This window comes from Schistocerca gregaria, chromosome 7 (genome assembly GCF_023897955.1).
Source record: "Schistocerca gregaria isolate iqSchGreg1 chromosome 7, iqSchGreg1.2, whole genome shotgun sequence".
NCBI classification, from domain to species: domain Eukaryota; kingdom Metazoa; phylum Arthropoda; class Insecta; order Orthoptera; family Acrididae; genus Schistocerca; species Schistocerca gregaria.
The window spans coordinates 309,476,630-309,497,302 of record NC_064926.1 but is presented as its reverse complement, the minus strand read 5'-3'; the positions used below and the strand labels follow the sequence as shown (position 1 = coordinate 309,497,302).

Here is a 20,673-nt window from a genome sequence, read left to right as displayed (position 1 = left end):
ATAAAGAGCTAGCAAAACTTGTAAACTAAGGATATTATAGAAGAAGAATGGCAAAATCTAAAGAATCTGATATTTAGAGTAGCAGGAGAAACTCTCGGTAAAATAGAAAAAAATAAGGAAAATAAAGGGCCTAAAAATTTAGAATGAGGATGTAATGAACTCTGTTAATGAAAAAGGTGACTCCTATATGAAATACTTTTGACACCCCACAGCTGAGGGACGCAATCCTATGAGGGGAGATGAAATATTGCTAAATGTGTTGTACGAAATACACACCAAGAACACAGGGGTGTTCACAGGAGGCAGCAAATGGCCTATAACGTTTTAAAAACTTTAAACACAACAGAAAAATAGGAGGTAAAAATAAATAACAATGGGTTTATTATTGCTAAGGATTATGGTATTATGATACAGCACAAGAAACTGAAATTGAATCAGTAGATGAGAAGGAATGATGTGTGCTACACTCTTAAACGAATGTTGGGAAAGCAATAGTATTCCCAAAGACTGTAAGATTACTAGAGTGACGTCAGTTTTTTTTAAGGAAATAAAAGCCTACGCAGCAACTACAGAGGAATATGTTTACTAAACGGAGCATACGCGATGGATACTAAGATTTAAGCACAAGACTTAAAACCATAACGAAAGCAGTACTCCATGAGAAACAAAAGCGATTTAAGAAAGGACGCTCTACGATAAATGCAGTTTTTATTTTACAGCAGATGATAGGAAAAAAAGCAGAGAATATAATAAAGAAATACGCGTTGCTTTTATTGATTTTAAAACAACTTTTGACAATGTCGATAGACAGAAACTTTGGGAGCCAATGACGAATCGCGAATATCGGAAACTCTAGATCTCAACGGGAAAATGACTAATGATATATCAACCAACCGAGCAGTACAACAAGGCTGTTGTATCTCCTCAACTTGGTTTAACATTTACCTACGTGAATGGAGTGGTCCTAGCGCATAAAGATGAAGAGGCCTTGCAAAGGAATTTAGTTACCGAAACAAATAAATGCGAAATTTGTCATGGAGAGCTCAACACGAAAACTAAGACAATGGCCTTTATGGGGAAAGAACAAATGACAACCAAAACAGTGGTAGATCAGAACATTTTAGAGCAAGTAAATCACTTCAGTTATTTAGCGTGTGAGGTGACACAGCTACAGAAAGACACAGGAATGAAGCTAAGTAAATTTAGCCGGGTATGAGGACAAATTGACAGCAACCTTAAAAACAAAACTCGAGAAAACACTCAAATTAAATTCTACAGAACAATTGAAGTCCTCAGGCTGGTCTGGTTGATTAGCAAAAAGCAAGGAAGCCGTATTCAGGTACGAGAAAAGAAATTCCTGAAACGAGCTAAAGGCTGCACAATAGAAGACAGACTAAGGAATAAAGATATCAGAGAAGAACTAAAAATTTATGCTCTAAATAATAAAATTCTAGATTATGGGAGAAAATGGAACGAACAACTAGAAAGAATGGAGAGTAACAGATACCCCTAAGAGACAGAGGAAAACCCCAGTAACGAGGGGTACCGTAACAGGGAACTTCGTTTAACACCCGCAGAGAAGAAGAAGAAGAAGAAGAAGAAGAAGATGCAGAAGAAGTAGAAATATTGAGCGCCTGAGGACACTTTAAAGATGCTCACATGCATTGAAGGTGCGCTGACAAGTGGGCGAGTGGTCGCTAAGTGACGAAATGCCTTACATCTGTTTAGCGACGGGAAGCAACAGTCGGCACGTGTTTTCGAAATAGCTAAAGTGGAAACGTTTGTAGGAGTCGAAAGGCGAACCGTACTCTTTTCTGGAACATTCAGTGCAGCGCGCGTCGTTACCATGAGGGGTGTTATCATGCTTTTAACTTGGAAGGTAAAGGGCAAAGCATTAGAAAAAGCAACAGGCACAATACTTGGAGGAGAAAAAATATAGTTAAGTATGAGTACGTTCAAGCACTGTCGGCTGAGACAGATGATCGTAAAACTGCAAAAGAGTATGGACAGCAGACAAACATTAGAAATACCAAAGTGATGAGAATCAGCAAACATGAAGAGTACACTTATTTCATTTTACTTGTGCTAGAAGTCTACCTTTACACGACACACATTTATACGAGGGTCGCCCAGAAAGTAGTGCACCGAAGTCTCCTAACTGAGCGCGCCAAGTTTTCGTTACTTCCGACCCAATAGCGTAGCTGCAGGACAGTTACTAAATGGCTTCTGTAGATGATGTACGTTACAAGCAACGTGAGTCATTGACTTTCTCACTGCAGAGAAAGGTCCACCCCCAGCAGCTGAGTGGCCAGCACGACAGAATGTCAATCCTAAGGGCCCCGGTCCGTTTCCCGGCTGGGTCGGAGATTTTATCCGCTCAGGGACTGGGTGTTGTGTTGTCCTAATCATCATCGTTTCATACTCATCGACGTGCAAGTCGTCGAAGTGGTGTCAACTCGAAAGACTTTCACGCGGCGGATGGTCTACCCGATGGGAGGCCCTAGTCACACGACATTGCAGAGAAAGAAACTGTGGGGAATATTCACTAACACATGTGGAGCATCTATTGTCGACATAAGTTAGTCGCTAGGCACGGAGGGTGAGTTTATCAGAAGGCGGTTCGGCAGAGCTCCACGATTTGCAGCGGTAGGGGAGACCATCCACGGCTGTCACCTGACAGCCCTGACCTAGCCCCCTGGACTTCCACTTCTTTGGGCCACTAAAGGATGCCATTCGAGGAAGACATTTTGAAGATAATGAGGAGGTGATTTACACAGGGAAGCTCTGGCTCCGCCACCAGGACAAGGATTGGTACCGATAGGGCACATACGCCCTTGTTTCTCAGTGGAGGAAAGACGTAGAAAGGGATGAAGATTACGTGGAAAAATAGGGTGTGCAGATGAAACACCATTCTTTCGTGTGTGTAATTTTCATTATGTTCAATAAAGGATTTTTGAAGAAAAAAATGCGGAACATTACTTTCTGGGAAACCCTCGTACATAGTATATACATATTTGTAAAACAAAATAACACAGAGAAATATCATCTACAAGTTTTGCAAATCCGATGATACTGAGCCACACCTAGGGAAATGTCGTTTACAAGCATAACGCCCTGCGTTGAACAGGTAAACGGACAAAGAGGGCACTACACAGGTGATCCACAGTTAGTTCTTCTCCACTTTCTCACTTGCTATCCTGCGATATGAAGCCTCGTAGTTTAACACCATCTGAATACGCTAGTGGTTGCTGTGAAATGAGCTTTGGTACACATCAGCGCTTATGACTGATTTATGTGTCAGCAGTATAATTTTTGGGTATGATAGACCTCAAATCTTCTAAGTCTAGAGAACATAACACTTTTTCAAATACTGTACACTTACATTTCTTTTTTCTGTTACGTAGCACACAACACACACCTTTTTGTGAATTTTTTTCTTTCTTAGTTGCGTGTATACTTATCAAGAAATCAGCTCATTTTTTGCCTGAAATCTCATAACGTCAGAAGTTCTAAAAGGCTTTTTGCGGATGAAGCTGTTGTATGCAGAGAAGTCGCAATGGCAGAAAATTGTAGCGAAATGCAGGAAGACCTGCAAAGGATGGAGTCATGGTGCAGTGAGTGCCAGTTGACCATCAACATAAACTAATGTAACGCATTGCGAATACATAGACACAAATCCCCTTTATTGTATAATCACCCAATTGCAGAACAACCACTGAAAGCAGTTGCTTCTACAAAATATCTAGCAGTATGCGTATAGAACGATTTGAAATGGGACGACCACATAAAATTAATCGGCGGTAAGGTAGATGCCACACTGAGATTCATTGGGAGAATCCTCCCCTTACATGAAGTCATTAAAGATCACCTAACTCACGGTGAGTGAACAGTAGTGCTGAACAAAATGACTGACAAGGCACAATGCATCTTGTAGAGGGTATAGTACGGACGTAGTGGAATAATTAATGTTGGGTGATGGTTTTAAAGTAATTCACATGACATGAAAACTTTGTGGAAACGAGTCGCTTTACTGGACGCTCGTTTACCCCAGGGAAGTATTTGACCATGGCCGATTGGGGGAGCAGCTAAGGGAAGTGACAATAGGCAGCTTAGGGCGTCTCAAGCTCTGAGAAAGTGGTAACAGTACATGGCCTCCAGCCGCCTTAAGATCAGTGACAATGAGTGGGTGGTTGACCCCGACTCCATGCTGTTGTACTGGGAAACAGATGGAGAACTTGTACACCTGTTGATATATGTCTGTCGTCCCGTTTTCTGTGAAACATTGGAGAAAGTTGCGCAAAGCTGCGGTGGAGCGGTCAGCAGAGGTCAAAATATGCGTGTTCGTCACTATAGCAACTTCATGCTGTATTCACGGGCCGCAGAGTCTGAAGTAAGTCAGGTGAAGAGCGACAGAATGAAATACGCCGGCCTCTGATGGGAACGTAGGACCAAGGAATTCGAAGTACTCTCCTGGGAGTAAGAATTCCGGAAAACTTGGTGTTTGTGCAGACGCTAACCTTCATGGGTGGCCTGGGAGGAGTGAAATAGCAGAAGTTAAGAGTAAGGGACATTTTGCGGGAATTTGTTCACTTCCCAGAGCAGGCATTGGTCGGCACTGGGAAGCGATGCATACTTTACATGACTTGCGCTGCAATTGGCGTAAGTGATTTTGCTGGAGGGGAAACCAAGGCGAAGAGTGGACTGTGAGAAGTCTCCGAGAGTCTTATGTTCCCAGCTTTCCTAGAGTGCAGACGTAGAGTTCTTGACTCAGCGAGCCTGAGAAAGAGCAGCATCTCTGCAGTTTAGGACTTAACAAAGGGAACGATTGAGCTTGGAGATAGGAAGTTTTGGTTCAGCTATGTACTGAGCAAGATAGCTAGCAGTCAATAGACAAGCGCAGCCTTGCAGCACCACGAGGTCGGCTGACGTTCACACAACGACGACGCTCCGCCACACTGAATTCGGTGATATTGTGCCCGCTCCGGCCTCTGATTAGTTTGTTGGATCATGTCGCCAAAGTTTCCACGAGGGTTTCATGGGCCATGTACTGTAGAATTCATCTCGCACTTCGCATTACGCCTGGATCAGTCGATAGGAATTACTTTTGAGTTATCGAGCTTTACTCCACGCAAATGCAATTTATTGCCACTGCCTGGTAGGAGAGTCATGTAATGTGATGATTGAAGGTCGTGAGATAAAATAAATTTGTGATAGTCGACTGCATCTGTTTTCAATCAAGTAGTGGAAATCCCAAGTCACGTTCTTAATTACATCTACATCTACATCTACATCCATACTCCTTAAGCCACCTGACAGTGTGTGGCGGAGGATACCCTGAGTACCTCTATTGGTTCTCCCTTCTATTCCAGTCTCGTATTGTTCATGGAAAGAAGGATTGTCGGTATGCTTCTGTGTGGGCTCTAATCTCTCTGATTTTATCCTCATGGTCTCTTCGCGAGATATACGTAGGAGGGAGCAATATACTGCTTGACTCTTCGGTGAAGGTATGTTCTCGAAACTTTAACAAAAGCCCGTACCGAGCTACTGAGCGTCTCTCCTGCAGAGTCTTCCACTGGAGTTTATCTATCATCTCCGTAACGCTTTCACGATTACTAAATGATCCTGTAAAGAAGCGCGCTACTCTCCGTTGGATCTTCTCTATCTCTTCTATCAACCCTATCTGGTACGGAACCCACACTGTTGAGCAGTATTCAAGCAGTGGGCGAACAAGCGTACTATAACCTACTTCCTTTGTTTTCGGATTGCATTTCCTTAGGATTCTTCCAATGAATCTCAGTCTGGCGTCTGCTTTACCGACGATCAACTTAATATGATCATTCCATTTTAAATCACTCCGAATGCGTACTCTCAGATAATTTATGGAATTAACTGCTTCCAGTTGCTGACCTGCTATTTTGTAGCTATCTTTCTATGTATTCGCAGCACATTACACTTGCCTACATTGAGATTCCATTGCCACTCCCTGCACCATGCGTCAATTCGCTGCAGATCCTCCTGCATTTCAGTACAATTTTTTATTGTTGCAACCTCTCGATACACCACAGCATCATCTGCAAAAAGCCTCAGTGAACTTCTGATGTCATCCACCAGGTCATTTATGTGTATTGCGAATAGCAACGGTCCTATGACACTCCTCTACGGCACACCTGTAATCACTCTTACTCCGGAAGACTTCTCTCCATTGAGAATGACATGCTGCCTTCTGTTATCAAGGAACTCTTCAATCCAATCACACAATTGGTCTGATAGTCCGTATGCTATTACTTTGTTCTTTAAACGACTGTGGGGAACTGTATCGAACGTATTGCGGAAGTCAAGAAACACGGCATCTACCCGTGAACCCTTGCCTATGGCCCTCCGAGTCTCGTGGACGAATAGCGCGAGCTGAGTTTCACACGACCGTCTCTTTCGAAACCCATGCTGATTCCTACAGAGTAGATTTATAGTCTCCAGAAAAGTCATTATACTCGAACATAATACGTGTTCCAAAATTCTACAACTGATCGACGTTAGAGATATAGGTCTATAGTTCTGCACATCTGTTCGACGTCCCTTCTTGAAAACAGGGATGACCTGTGCCCTTTTCCAATCCTTTAGAACGCTTCGCTCTTCTAGAGACCTACGGTACACCGCTGCAAGAAGGGGGGCAAGTTCCTTCGCGTACTCTGTGTAAAATCGAACTGGTATCCCATCAGGTCCAGCGGCCTTTCCTCTTTTGAGCGATTTTAAATGTTTCTCTATCCCTCTGTCGTCTATTTCGATATCTACCATTTTGTCATCTATGCGACAATCTAGAGAAGGAACTACAGTGCAGTCTTCCTCTGTGAAACAGCTTTGGAAGAAGACATTTAGTATTTCGGCCTTTAGTCTGTCATCCTCTGTTTCAGTATCATTTTTGTCACAGAGTGTCTGGACATTTTGTTTTGATCCACCTACCGCTTTGACATAGGACCAAACTTTCTTAGGATTTTCTGCCAAGTCAGTACATAGAACTTTACTTTCGAATTCATTGAACGCCTCTCGCATAGCCCTCCTCACACTACATTTCGCATCGCGTAATTTTTGTTTGTCTGCAAGGCTTTGGCTATGTTTATGTTTGCTGTGTAGTACCCTTTGCTTCCGCAGCAGTTTTCTAACTCGGTTGTTGTACCACGGTGGTTCTTTTCCATCTCTTACGATCTTGCTTGGCACATACTCATCTAACGCATATTGTACGATGGTTTTGAACTTTGTCCACTGATCCTCAACACTATCTGTACTTGAGACAAAACTTTTGTGTTGAGCCGTCAGGTACTCTGTAATCTGCTTTTTGTCACTTTTGCTAAACAGAAAAATCTTCCTACCTTTTTTAATATTTCTATTTACGGCTGAAATCATCGATGCAATAACCGCTTTATGATCGCTGATTCCTTGTTCTGCATTAACTGATTCAAATACTTCGGGTCTGTTTGTCACCAGAAGGTCTAATATGTTATCGCCACGAGTCGGTTCTCTAATTTTATGTTCAAAATTTGCATCTGGTGTTCAATAGCTGCATGTAACATCAATGTGCACCCCTTTTTAATTAAAAGTGATCATCTCTGAATCAATGTCAACACTGCCACCGCAGTTTAATCAGGAGTCACAGGGCCTTATTACTTTCTGTGCCTTATCCGATATTGCTGCAGTTTTGCACTTTCTGTTGATCTGTTTGTCAATTAGCTGGAGTGAACACACGCCAAAACCAGATAAGTGACAGGTGGGGTGTTACGCCATCAACAAAGGAAGTAACTTAAAAATGGTTCAAATGGCTCTGAGCACTATGGGACTTAATATCTGAGGTCATCAGTCCCCTAGACTTAGAACTTCTTAAGCCTAACTAACATAAGGAAATCACACACATCCATGGCCTAGGCAGGACTCGAACCTGCGACCGTAGTAGCAGCGCGGTTCCGGACTGAAGCGCCTAGAACCGCTCGGCAACAAGCGGCCGGAGGAAGTAGCTTACAAAAACTCGTTCGACCAATACTAGAATATTGCTCCTGAATGTAGGATTCGTTCCAGATAGGACTGATAGAGGAAATAGAGAAGATCCATAGAAGAGCAGAGCGTTCCGTTACACGTTAATTTAGTAACCAAAAAAGCGCCACAGAGAGAATAAACGAAATCAAGAGACAGACGCTGCGATTCCGAGAGCGAACGTTCCTGGCGGAGACAACAAATATACAGGTTGAGTCACGTAACATTATGACTGGAAGCACTTCCCAAACCACAACAAACACAGAATAACCAGTTGCCGGTTGCTGTGACCGAGCGGTTCTAGGCTCTTCAGTCTGGAACCACGCGACCGCTACGACCGCAGGTTCGAATCCTGCCTCGGCCATGGATGTATGTGATGTCCTTAGGTTAGTTAGGTTTAAGTAGTCCTAAGTTCTAGGGGACTGATGACCTCAGATGTTAAGTCTCATAGTGCTCAGAGCCATTTGAACCATTTGAACAACCAATTCCGCAGAGCAAAAGTGAGGAGAGGGGCTGGTGTAATTGGTTAATACAAACCATTGACAAATGCACGGAAGTATGACTTGCAACACATACTTATGTTTCTTGTAAATGGACACCTGTTCTTACTTTTAGCACAACTGAAAATAAAAAAAAATACTTAAGCAATGCCGTTGCTTACATTGTAAAATGTTAACTACATCCAGAGTGATTTGTAACGTAAAGTTGACGCTTAAGTAACTCCTCCTCAATCTTATGTAAAGTAGGTTCAGATTCACTTGAACATCACATTACATCCACATGATAACATTTTTATCAGTCTTTTTAGGACAAAATGTACATTAACATGAGAATGTAGCTAAACTTACAATTTTCTTTTTTCAATTAGAGAATGTAAAAGAGTGTGTTCTGACATTTCAGGGCATAAATGTTCAAAGTGATGCCCATCATTTTCTGCACACACTTCGATTCCACCGCATAATGAACGTCTTACACGACGCAGTACGTCTGGTGTAATGTTGCCACAGGCTGCCTGAATACGATGTTTCATATCCTCTGTGCACATCACGGTACACGTTCTCCTTTAACGTTCCCCACAGAAAAAATCTAAAGATCAGGAGAACGGGATGGACAATTTATGCGCCTGCCATGTCCTGTGAAACGAACGTCGAATATTCTGCAAAGGGTCAACCTAGTGTGGATTGCAGATTGTTCAGGAACACCATCATGTTGATACCACATACGTCTACGCGTGAAGATAAAATTAGAGAGTTTCTATCCCACACGAGCCTTACCAGCGATCGTTTGTCCCGCGAACTATTCGCGACTGGAACAGGAAAGGGGCTCAGTGACAGCGGTAGATGAAGTACCTTCCGCTGCACACTGCAAGGTGGGTTTCGGGGTGTAGATATAGATGGGAGTGGTTCTCGCTTATGTTCGCCTGCAAACAGAATACTCAGGTAGTTCAGTACTCTCCCGAAGCTGCAGTGTGACGTTGGTCAGGAATTCGGTGTCTAAGGTTTTATTTTTCTATCCCATGATCTTGTGATATATAGCGAAGGAGCTGAAAATATGCACACAATCAACATAGAAAGATACTTTTTTTACATCCCTGCGATGTGCGTCGCATGACTGGGAAGGTACCTATCATCTAGTCCTGGTTCAAGGGCACTTTGAACTAGTGCTTGCATTTCCTCAGAATCTGAATTACTGAAATACAGATCACTTACTTCACTAGCTCTGTTGAAAACAGATTCACTTCCCACTGCAGCCCAGGACGTCTCAAGACACGTTTTCGCTGGTCCCGGGGTTCAATTCGAAGTGGGAGTCCTCGCTTAAAATACTCCACTCAGTGAGATTTCAGGCCGAAGGTGTGTATGGGGCGGTCGGATACCAATTTGACGGTGGCCCACCATACTATCCGACAGCCAGGAGTGTAGGCCTGGGGTCCCATTTCTTTTCATTGCAGGAGCCCGCTAGTTATTATCCGCGACACTCCTACAGCACACCGGTACGTCGACGATGTTCTACGCCACGTCATGGCAAGTAAATCTGATCTTAAACTGCAGCAAGATGTTGCCCAGTTGCACACGTCGCGAGCTTGTACTGTTTATTTTCGTGCTTGCCAAATACTACCTTGGCCAGAAAGGCCACCGGATCGCTCGCTCGCTAATTGAGAACTTTTGGAGCATCGAGTGAAGTGCCCTCCAACCAGCTCGAGCTTTTGACGTTTTGACGAGCCAATTGGACAAAATTTGTCAAGATACCCCTAAGGAGGACATCAAACAACTCTGTCAACCAATGCCAAGCCGAATAACAGCTGGCATAAATACCAGGGATGGAACAACGAATTATTGATTTGCGCAGTTTGTAGAGCACTTTCTATCGAATAAATCATCCCATTTCTCTGAAATTGTGATCATTTGTTTGTCTGTACATAACATCTACCGTCCCATTCGGATAAGTAATTCCTTCTTGGTGCGTCGTTTGTGTGTGTGTGTGTGTGTGTGTGTGTGTGTGTGTGTGTGTGTGTGTTTGCAGTGGGCTATGGGAGAGTTATGTATTCATTCGAACATGTGTTCTTAACTTCAGCCATTATCGTATGAAGCTAAAGTGCTGGGACACTTATAGAGACGACGCTGAAGTTTTTAAATGATTGCACTTCTACATTTTCATCAAACAAATAAAAACTGCAAACTCCACGAACGCAGAATTAAACTGCGCAGTAATGAAGTGTGAGTGTACTGCATATAGGCTTTATTGACGTGATCATTACTGCTACAGTGAAACATCGAATTAATTAGCTTTAATTAGTTTACGAATCTGATATATATACCGGTTATCTTTTCTAAGGTTAGTCAGTCATATTCTCTCAGGTGTTTCAGGAGATATTTGCCCGGTGTAAACGGGATACGTCCATTTGCTTCCCATTAAAATATGGCTCTGAGCACTAGGGGAGTTAACATGTGAAGTCAACAGTCCCCAAGAACTTAGAACTACTTAAACCTAACTAACCAAAGGACATCACACGCGTCCATGCCCAAGGCAGGATTAGAATCTGCGACCGTAGCAGTCGCGCGATTCCAGACTGAAGCGCCTAGAACCGCCCGGCCACACCGGCCGACGCTTCTCTTTGATATACCAGCCAAAATTAATGTACTGTGATATTCGCTTTCACGACGTAAGTTAACAGTGACATCAAACACTAAGGACAAGAAGAATTTAGGCAACGACTGTGTTACTCGACAAAGCGAACTGTGGAACAGGCTGTAGCGTTACATCTCTAATTACAGATGTGTTTCGTTTCGAAGATGCGCACATTGTGACATCGAAGTGCAAAAACGGAAAGTGATAGCGGAAAATCCCTTCGCAGGCAGTTGCTACGATTTGATCTTGACGTATTTAGATTTATTGACGATGAAAAGGTGAAAGGAGTGATAGTACGGCAGGAAAAGGTGATGGGAAGTGGAAGGTAAATGTTAAAGCTTAGTAAGTTTACAGTGTTCAAATTTCGGCAGAAGGGTTGGGTTGGGTTGTTTAGGGAAGGACACCAGACAGCGAGATCATCGGTCTCTTCGGATTTGGAAAGGGCAGGGAAGGAAGATGGCCGTGCCCTTTGAAAGGAAGCATCCCAGCATTTGTCTGGAGCGATTTAGGGAAATATCAGAACACCTAAATTAGGATGGCGGGACGCGGGATTGAACCGTCGTCCTCCCGAATGCGAGTCCAGTGTCTAACCACTGCGCAACCTCTCTCGGCTTGGCAAAAGGGACACGGTAGCAAGGAAATTCAAAAATCTGTCCCAAAGAAGAAAAAAAAACTCAACATTGTAAACATCTTACTGACGATACAGACAGATGTGTTATTAGGCAGCAATTTATGCGATATTCTGAGCAATAACAGGAAATGCCAACTTTCGTCGTGCAGATTTGAACTTCAAGGTTGACAAGGGAAGTCTCACGAAAATCGTTGTGGCTATGCGATTTGCTTTTAAAAAAAGCCAGACAAAGCCTATCATCATGTGCAGATGAGGCGTAGTTTCAGAAAAAAGGCATATCACATAACTTTTAAGAAAACTGATTCTTGCTGCTGCCTGGTATTCGACCAACGTTCAGCGCACGTGGTGTGAGGACAACATTCTTTCAAATAGAGATTGTAACATGCCCTTAGAAAAATTAGTGAATTACTGTGCTGATAAACCTCTTACGTTATTTGATTTTCAAACAGCTGAGCAAAACTGAGCGTAATCAGACATTTCTCTCTTTACTTATTCTAATCAACACTAAACTGACATACGAGATTTTTAGCGCAATGCAATCTGACTTTCAATAATCCCTACAAAAGAATGGCCCTGACTAACAATAACCTATACCTTCATGAATCGCTTACCTCACAAAAATCTTCGTTACTCGAACTACTGCAATACAGCGAGCACCAATACCGCCAGCTAAATAAAAGATTCTAACTAGTGAAGGCATAGTTAGCAAATGAAAGATTTTGATAGAGAACAATCAATGCATTTACCTTAATAGTATATATATATATATATATATATATATATATATATATAATTTCATGATATTCAGTATTTCAAATTTACTCTTTTGATGCACACACGCCCAGATCGCCTGCTCTCAAAATTCTGCCACCTCTCTCCCCACATCTACCACTGCTGACGGCTCACCTCCAACTGTGCAACACTACGCACTGTTCACATCCAACCGCCCAACACTACAATAGCGAATATTCCAACAATGCCAACCAGCCACGTACTGCACAAAGCACAGCCAGTGATTCTTATATGAGACTGTCACTGTAACAGAAACTGCTGTCGTAAATTTTTGTGTAACAAAGCTATGTGACCTTGATTTAATGGGTTGTGGATGCCCAGCTGCACCACTCGCCTGGAGAAAAAGCCATTAGGGAGAGAAAAAAGAGGCCATTAACCTCGTTATTGACATTCCTGTGTAGAAAGCATCTCAAATATGACACGTTATTACTTGGAAACATATCATTTTTGTGGGAAGCATGGGGGCTATGTAAGTAGGGTGTATAGGTTTTTATGTTGGTAACGTCATGTAGCGCTCTGTATGAGAATCACTGGCTGTGCTGTGTGCAGTCTGTGGCTGGTTGGCGTTGTTGGAATATTCGCTGTTCTGGTTGGATGTGAACAGCAGGTAGCGTTGCGCAGTTGGAAGTGAGCCGCCAGCAGTGGTGAATGTGGGGAGAGAGATGGCAGAATTTTGAGAGCGGACGATCTGGGCATGTGTTCAGAAAGAGCAAATTTGTAATACTGGATATCACGAACTGATATATAATGGATTTTGAACACTATTAAGGTAAATACATTGTTTGTTCTCTATCAAAATCTTTCATTTGCTAACTATGCCGATCAGTAGTTAGTGCCTTCAGTAGTTAGAACATTTTATTTAGCTGCCAGTATTGGCACTCTCTGTATTGCAGTAGTTCGAGTAACGAAGATTTTTGTAGGTAAGTGATTGATGAAAGGTATAGGTTATTGTTAGTCAGGGCCATTCTTTTGTAGGGATTATTGAAAGTCAGATTGCGTTGCGCTAAAAATATTGTGTGTCAGTTTAGTGTTGATCAGAATAAGTAAAGAGAGAAATGTCTGAGTACGCTCAGTTTTGCTCAGCTGTTTGAAAATCAAATAACATAAGAGGTTCATCAGCACAGTTATTCACTAATTTTTCTAAGGAGATGTTACAAGATAAAAGTGATTACCTCTCCTACTCCCACAACCCTCCCCAATTAAGTACACAGTGCAGAGTGTTTGATAACCACATAGACTGCATCACTTGGCTTTTGTGTTGTAAAGTTAGGACGAGTCGTCTACAGTTTGACAGCCAACCGACTCCGCATCATTTCAAATTTAGGATAACTGGATTTTCTCACCGTTTAGAGCTTATGGTAACTGGTATGGAGGGGTGAATTGTTTAAACTATAATGTCAGAGGGAGTGTGGCGATTGTTTGAGAATAACACAAATTGACTTGGGGAGGGGGGGGCGGGTGTCTAATTCAGTGTGTAATAGTACAGATGCTTGTGAACCGCAGGAGTGAGGAGTGGTGATGTAGGGTTGTGGGGGCGTCACGAGATCATGTATGATCTCCCCCTCGCCTTTGTTGTTTTTAAAAAAAGACGCAAGTGGATGGATCCAAACTTAGATGTAGGAGAAACAGAGATGGTACACCTCTGAGTGAATAGCTGCGCCAGCGAGAGTGGCCGATCGGTTCTAGGCGCTACAGTCTGGGACTGCGCGACCACTATGGTCGCAGGTTCGAATCCTGCCTCGGGCGTGGCTGTGTGTGATGTCCTTAGGAAGTTAAGTCTCTTAGTGCTCAGAGCCATTTGAACCATTTGAATAGCTGCTAGGTGGGGAAAAATAAGCCAAATAGGTCAGCAGACAGGTGTGGTCTTGCCCAAACATTCTTTGTCCCAGACGTGACAGTACCAGTATTCCAGAACTTGGATTCTGACGTAACAGAACCTGCCCTTGTATATCAAGTCTGGGTCAGTATGTAGGAGTTCTACCCTGTTATAAGCAGCCCAACGCATCTGAGCTGGATTGTGACAATATAGAGCTAGAGCCAGTATTCTATGACGTTATAGATAGCCCAATAGGTGTGAACTGGATTGTCATCATATCCTAGGTCAGCCACCTTGACAATGCACCATTCTGTTTTGGTGCCAATTTATACTTACGGCACAAAATATGTCTTCATAGGAAATATACAAGCGCAATTGGGCTACTTTTTGATATTCCCCCATAATTTGAATTTCCTGGCATTTTATGTGAAGGGAAATTGCCCATTGTCAAATGGGTTCAGGGTAGAGGAAGTCCGTGACATCATCGTTGACGTTATCAGTGACAGACACTGTGAAAGAACCGGCTATGCGTGGCTACTCACATACAAGGAAAACTAAGTCAGATTTTGGGGGCACTGTCTCTCCAAGGGACAAAGCATGAATTACAATGGCACCAATCACTAAAACAAGGGTCGGCCGGTGTGGCCATGCGGCTCTAGGCGCTTCAGTCTGGAACCGTGTGACCGCTACTGTCGTAGGTTCGAATCCTGCATCGGGCATGGGTGTGTGTGATGTATTTAGGTTAGTTAGGTTTAAGTAGTTCTAAGTTCTAGGGGACTTATGACCACAGATGTTAAGTCCCATAGTGCTCAGAGCCATTTGAACTAAAACAAGGCATCACATGCTGGGATCGTGTTTTAGAAGAATCTGTAGACATACAGCTCAGGAAATAGAAGAAACGACTTCAGCGTGTTCGTTGTCACAAAAATGCAAACGAACTTTTCCTTCTCCACGATAACGCAAGTCCTCAAACCACTCTGTACACCCGAAGAAGCTCGTAGAACTTCAAATAACGATGGCGGTTTCCACTCGAGTAAGGTTTGAAACACAGCCTTGAGTGTGCTCAAAGCACAACGAAAGTTTTTGGGAAGATCCACTCACGAAACGTCAGCTGAAGAGCTTAGGTCGTCAGGGCTCATTTAAGGCCCAAACGACAGAAGTTGCCGTTTGCGGGATTCCAGTCTGAGAGGGACACCCAAGTGCAAGATTTGCGTACAGAGAGTACCACAATTAGTGGCGAAAACTGATAGGGCTGGAAGTCAATAAGGGAAAGGTGGGCGTGTGGGAGGGGCTTCAATTGATGTACCGCTTGTATGTAAAAGTGTTTTCGAAGTGGGCCTGTACATCACGAGATAGAGATGAGCCACCTCAGCATCATCTGTGTCCTGACCCCAATGGAGGTGGCTCAGAGACTGCTTGCAGAAAACATTTCAAAATCAGTTATTATTCTGATCAAATAGCACAGCTCGTCTACTACTTACAGGGTCTCATTTCCTAATACGAGGGGCATTCAATAAATAATGCAGCCCACTTTTTTCCTCGGCCAATTTCGGTTGAGAAAATGCCGAATAGGGACATCATGGAATATGACTGGAATATGACTGTCTCAGGCCCAACAGTTTCATGAAGTCCTAATAGTTGACAATGCTATACGTAACCTTCAAAGTGGCGTCTGTAACGGAGGGCGTTCCAATCAGAGAGCTGCCATTTAGCGTTTTTGGCGAAAAATCAGATCATCGTAGACATTCAAAAGCGCCTGCAGAACGTTTATGGAGACCTGGCAGTGAACAAAAGCACAGTGAGTCGTTGGGCGAGGGGTCTGTCATCATCGCAAGAAGGTGGCAGAAATTCGTTCGAGCTCCCGAGTGCCAAACGGCCGTGAACAGCTGTGACTCCTGAAGTGCTGGAACGTGCGGACATTCCCGTTCGAGGTGATCGCTGGATGAGAGGGAAACATTTCGCTACCCAATTGGACATTTCTGCTGGTAGTGCTGACACACTCGTCCACCAATGGGGACACTCAATGGTATGTGCCCATTGTGTTCATTGCCGTCTAACAGAAGACCATAAAGAGCAACGAAAGATCATCCGTGCCGAATTGCTTGTGCTTTACGAGGATGATCGTGTCAATTTTTGTCAAGCATCATCACAGGTGATTAACATGGGTTCGTCACTTCAAACCAGAAACAAAACGGCATTCCATGGAGGGGCGCCGTACCAACTCTCTCCCGAAGGAAAATTTCAAAGTCACACCTACAGCCGGTAAAGTAATGGTGACAGTCTTCTAGGAATCTGAAAGGGTTATTGCGTTCGATGGCCGCCCTTGTAGAGCATTGATAAACAGAGAAGTGCACTCTACTATCCTCAGGAAATCGAAGAAACGACTTCAGCGTGTTCTCCGTGACAACGCACGTCATCACACATCTTCACACACGCGAAGGAGCTGACAGAACTTCATTGGACTGTTCTGCCTCATCCACCCTACAGCACGAATCTCGAAACTTCCGACTTCTATCTGCTTGGCCCAATGAAGGATGCACTCGACGGGGAGCAGTATGTGGATGTTGGGGAAATTACTGATGCAGCAAGACGTTGGATCCGACATCGACGAGTAGAGGAGTATAATGCTGACACACAATCCCTATCAATAAGGTGGCGTAAAGATTATGCTAAAAAGGGTTCTTTAGCCAAAAGATTGGAAAATAATATGGTGGATTGGAATCCTGAATAAAACCAACCTGCTTTCAAAATGAAAATATGTTGGATTACTTATTGACCGCTCTACATATTTACAGTCGTCCAACTTGAAATGCAAGAATGTATGATGCAAACCTAGTATATCCTGCTGAGGGAGCCATTTCCTGACCATCAGGTTGGCGGGCTGGTTGGGCAGCGAATCGCTCTCCCACTTCCAGAGTACCCTCTGGGGCAGCTCCCGGAAAGCCTCGATGAACGCTCTTTGCTTGTCCTCCGCCATCTGGTCGCTTCGGACGTTGGAGCCCAGGCTGAAGTAGATGACGCCGTGCTCTGCTCCGTCCAGGAACTTCTGCACTTCCTGCGGGCACCAAGGGGCATCGCGTCTTTAATGCAGCTGACAGTAACCAGACTAATATACGAGAGGCTGTCGTACGCTTTTAATCATTACCTTGGAAACATCAAATTATGCAATTAATTTTTTGTTTCGTTTCAGATGCAAGTGTCATCCAAATAATTCGTAGTCATATTAGGACTCATTCTAATGAAAATAATCAGTCATGATCGCAAATGACACTTTATTTCATTATCAGTGAACGGAGTCAGTCTTAGACCAGTGGGTGACACCATTGTTGATGACTGGTGCCTCCCAGCACATACTCGTACAACAGCTCCGTCGATTGTCTATGTCTGTCACCAATGGTGTCATCCACTGGTCAGAAGATGGTCTACTGAGACTGAAACCGGTTATCAGTAATGAAATAAAGCGTCATTTGCGATTACGACTGAATATTTTCATTAGAATTCGGCTATTTCTTCTTTTGTCATCATCAGACCCAAACCTCATAACTGATGCTTTCCTGTTACTTTGTCTCCTACTGTGATAGTACATTCCAAGGGAAAAAAGACACAGCATGGAGAAATTATCTGAATGGGACGTAAATCAAGAAAAAATGGTTCAAATGGCTCTAAGCACTTCCTAGACTTAGAACTATTTAAACCTAACTAACCTAAGGACATCACACACATCCATGCCAGAGACAGGATTCGAACCCGCGACCGTAGCAGCAGCTCGGTTCCGGACTAAGCGCCTGGAACCACTCGGCCACGTAAATCGAAAGATGCGACTTACAAACAAATGATTAAAATTTCAAAAAAATTGGATGATTTACTCAAGAGACAGAGCTTCACGAGCTGTGCAAGCCAATAGCACATTGACCCATGTCTGGCCCCTATACAAGCAGTTATTCGGCTTGGCTTTGATCGACAGAGCTTTTGAATATCCTCCTGAGGGATATCGTGACAAATTCTGTCCACTTGGCGCCTTACATTGCCCCGAGATGGATGGAGAGTTGGATGGAGAATCCTGCCCTTAATGCCCCAAACGTTCTCAGTTGGGGAGACATTCGGCAACCTTGCTGCCCAACATAGGGTTTGGCAAGCATGAAGACACGTAGTTGAAGCTCTCACCGTGTGCAGAAGAGCATTATGTTGCTAAAATGAAATCCCAGGATGGCTTTCCATGAGGGCCCACAAAACGTGGCATTTGAATATTGTCAACGCACCATCGGCTGTAAGGGTGTCGCGGATGACATCCAAGAGGCTCCTCCTATGAAATGTCACCCCAGACCATTACTGTTGGCTGTCGAGCCGTATGGCGGGCGGCAGTCGGGTTGGTGACCCAGTGCTGTCCTGGCCATCTCTTCGCTAGTCGTCTGGGCTCATTGAGATGTGGGACTCACCACTGAAGACAATTCTGCTCCATTCAGTGAGATTCCAGGCCTCCATGACCAGCGAAGACATGTCTGGAGACTGCCCAGACAGCAGTGGGTTGCCAACCTGTCAGCAGCTGTACAGCCCGACAGCCACGAGCAATGATTTGGGTGATTTGGGGTGCCATTTCATTTCGTAGCAGGACCTCTTCGGTTATCATCCGCCGCACAGTTACAGCACAACGGTATGTCGACGATACTCTGCGCCCCGTTTTGTTGCCCTTCTTGGCAGGCCATTCTGGATTTACATTTCAGCACAATAATGCCCGCCTGCACAGGGCAAGAGTTTCTATTGTTTGTCTTGGTACTTGCCAGATCTTGCCTAGGCCAGCAAGGTCGCCCAGTTGAGAACGTTTGGTCCATTATGGGCACATCCCTCTAATCAGCTCGAGATTTTGACGACGTCATGAGGCAGTTGGACTGAATTTGGCACGAAAGCCCTCAGGAGGACATCCAACAACTCTGAGAATTAATGCCAAGGCTCAGAGGTGGACCAGCGCGTTATAGATTTGCTCAGTTTGTGAAGCTCTTTCTCTTGCATAAATAATCTAATTTTTCTGAAATTGTAATAATTTGTTTGTTTTGGCATGTGAGCCATATCTACCGATTACCATAGCATTCGGATAATTCTTTCGTGGTGCTTCGCTTTTTTTCTCAGAGTATATTTCATATGTAACAGTCGACAAAATTGCCCGGTGGCGATTTCACACAAAAGCCAAAAGATTTTCATTTATTAACAAAGGCTATGTCGATGTCTGCGATCGAACATCTATATTTAAATCTCCATCTACGTGATTACTCTGCTATTCACAATGAAGTACCTGGCAGAGGGTTGAATGAACCATCTTCATGCTGTCTCTCTACCACTCCACTCTCGGACGGCACGCGGGTAAAACGAGCACTTAAATTTTTCTGTGCGAAATCTGATTTTTCGTATTTAACGTGATGATCATTTCTCCCTATGCAGGTGGGTACCAACAGAATGTTTTCGCAGTCGGACGAGAAAACTGGTGATTGAAATTTAATGAGAAAATCCGGTCGCAACGAAAAACGTCTTTGTTTTAATGATTACCACTCCAATTCACATATCATGTCTGTGGCACTATCTCCCCTACCTCGAGCTAATACAAAACGAACCGCCCTTCTTTGCATTTTTTCGATGTCATCCGTCAGTCCCATCTGATGCAGATCCCACACCGCACAGCAATACTCCAAAATAGGGCGGACAAGCGTGGTGTAAGCAGTCTCTTTACTAGACCTGTTGCACCTTCTAAGTGTTCTGCCAATGAATCGCAGTCTTCGGTTGGCTCCACCCGCAACATTATCTATGTGATCGTTCCAGTTTAGGACATTTGTAAGTATTTCAATTTACAGCATTCAGATTCGAGTGACTTATCGCATAATCGAAATTTAGCGGATTCCCTTTAGTTGTCATGTGAATAATATCACACTTTTCTTTATTCAGGGTCAATTGCCACTTTTCGCACCATAGAGATATCTTATCTGAACCATTTTGCAATTCCTTTCGGTGATCCGATGACTTTACAAGACGGTAAATAACATCATCTGCAAGCAATCTAAGACGGCTACTGAGATTTTCTCCTGTGTAGTTAATATAGATCAGGAACAATAGAGGGCCGATAACACTTCCGTGGGGGACGCCGGATATTACTTCTGTTTTACTCGATGACTTTCCATCTATTAGTACGAACTGTTACCTTTCTGACAGGAAATCACGAATCCAGTCGCACAACTGAGGCGATATTCCATAGGCACGCAGTTTGGTTAGAAGACGCTTGTGAGGAACGGTGTCGAAAGCCTTC

General features: G+C 43.7%; 1 protein-coding gene across 1 annotated transcript in view; it reads right to left on the bottom strand.

Annotated features, from left to right (window-relative positions):
- Nucleotides 1–20,673, bottom strand: part of LOC126281744 (UDP-glycosyltransferase UGT5-like) — a 52,196-nt gene that overhangs the window by 26,820 nt on the left and 4,703 nt on the right. The window contains exon 2 of the mRNA XM_049980931.1: nucleotides 17,217–17,439. Coding sequence (XP_049836888.1) covers nucleotides 17,217–17,439 — 223 coding nt within the window. The remainder of the gene's footprint in view (nucleotides 1–17,216; nucleotides 17,440–20,673) is intronic.